The sequence below is a fragment of the Penaeus monodon genome, chromosome 33, assembly GCF_015228065.2.
Source record: "Penaeus monodon isolate SGIC_2016 chromosome 33, NSTDA_Pmon_1, whole genome shotgun sequence".
Lineage (NCBI taxonomy): Eukaryota > Metazoa > Arthropoda > Malacostraca > Decapoda > Penaeidae > Penaeus > Penaeus monodon.
This window is the reverse complement of record NC_051418.1, coordinates 35,781,668-35,782,581: the sequence shown is the minus strand read 5'-3', so window position 1 is coordinate 35,782,581 and position 914 is coordinate 35,781,668. Positions and strand designations below refer to the sequence as shown.

Sequence of the window (914 nt, the reverse complement as noted above, 5' to 3'; positions counted from 1 at the left end):
TCTTGAGTTTGTGATTAAAAGATAAAAAAAAATGCAATTGTTAATTGTAGTATAAAGACAACTAACTGTTAAGCATCAACTCAATCCCAGTTCACTGAGTTTAAATAATTCACTCCCTCCTTCCCCTTCCCAAAGGAAAGGGTCCTCACGCTACCTGACAGTCTATAAAAAGGAAGGATCAACCATTATGAGCAGTGAGGCGGTGGTGGCACTGGCCGACTCAACCCGCTCTACTATCCTAGGACTCCTGCAGCGGTGCCCTGTGACCAACAAGGAGCGGCAGGACCTTTTACCAGCAACGGAACGTGATCGCCTCATGAACCCTGAATGTGAGGATCAATGGGAGAGAGAATAGATGGTTGGATAGTGGGACAGATGGAAGGAATGGTTGCTAAAAGTCTGGAGTTGGCCAACTTAATAACTGTTTGTGGTTGAGGTCTTTGTTAGATGACAAGATGCTTGAATGTATTATAGAGATTGTAAGAATATGTCAAACGTATTATTTATGATTAATTTTCTGTTCCTTGATGAAAATAGGATTTGTTGCTTGTCTCCTTTTTCTATTATTATTGCATAAAGATGTTTTCATAATGTACTGAAATACTCCTGAAAAGTTTTGAAGTTAAAGTTTGCGACATTTTTCTCACTTTTCTTATATATTTTCTTAGTAAGAGACTTGAGCGTCCTGCGATCCCTGGGCCGCCTCACCCCTGGTCCACCGCAGATCCCTCCTCCTCCAAGCCTGAGTGATCTGACAGCTGATGCCAGGAAGCTCCCCATATGGAACATGAAGGACCAGCTCCTGGCTGCCATCCACCACAACCAAGTCATACTGGTGTGTGGAGAGACAGGCTCAGGAAAAACAACCCAGGTTTGTGTCGACTCCCAAACGATGGATTGCTATTTTGCAAGTG

The 914-nt window shown here is 43.2% G+C and overlaps 1 protein-coding gene across 1 annotated transcript in view; it reads left to right on the top strand.

Moving 5' to 3' along the window:
* LOC119594353 (3'-5' RNA helicase YTHDC2-like) overlaps positions 1-914 on the top strand; it is a gene marked incomplete at its 3' end in the record, with an annotated part of 122,633 nt that overhangs the window by 20,999 nt on the left and 100,720 nt on the right. The window contains 2 exon segments of the mRNA XM_037943411.1: positions 131-329; positions 669-871. Of these exon segments, the coding sequence (XP_037799339.1) occupies positions 131-329; positions 669-871 (402 nt within the window).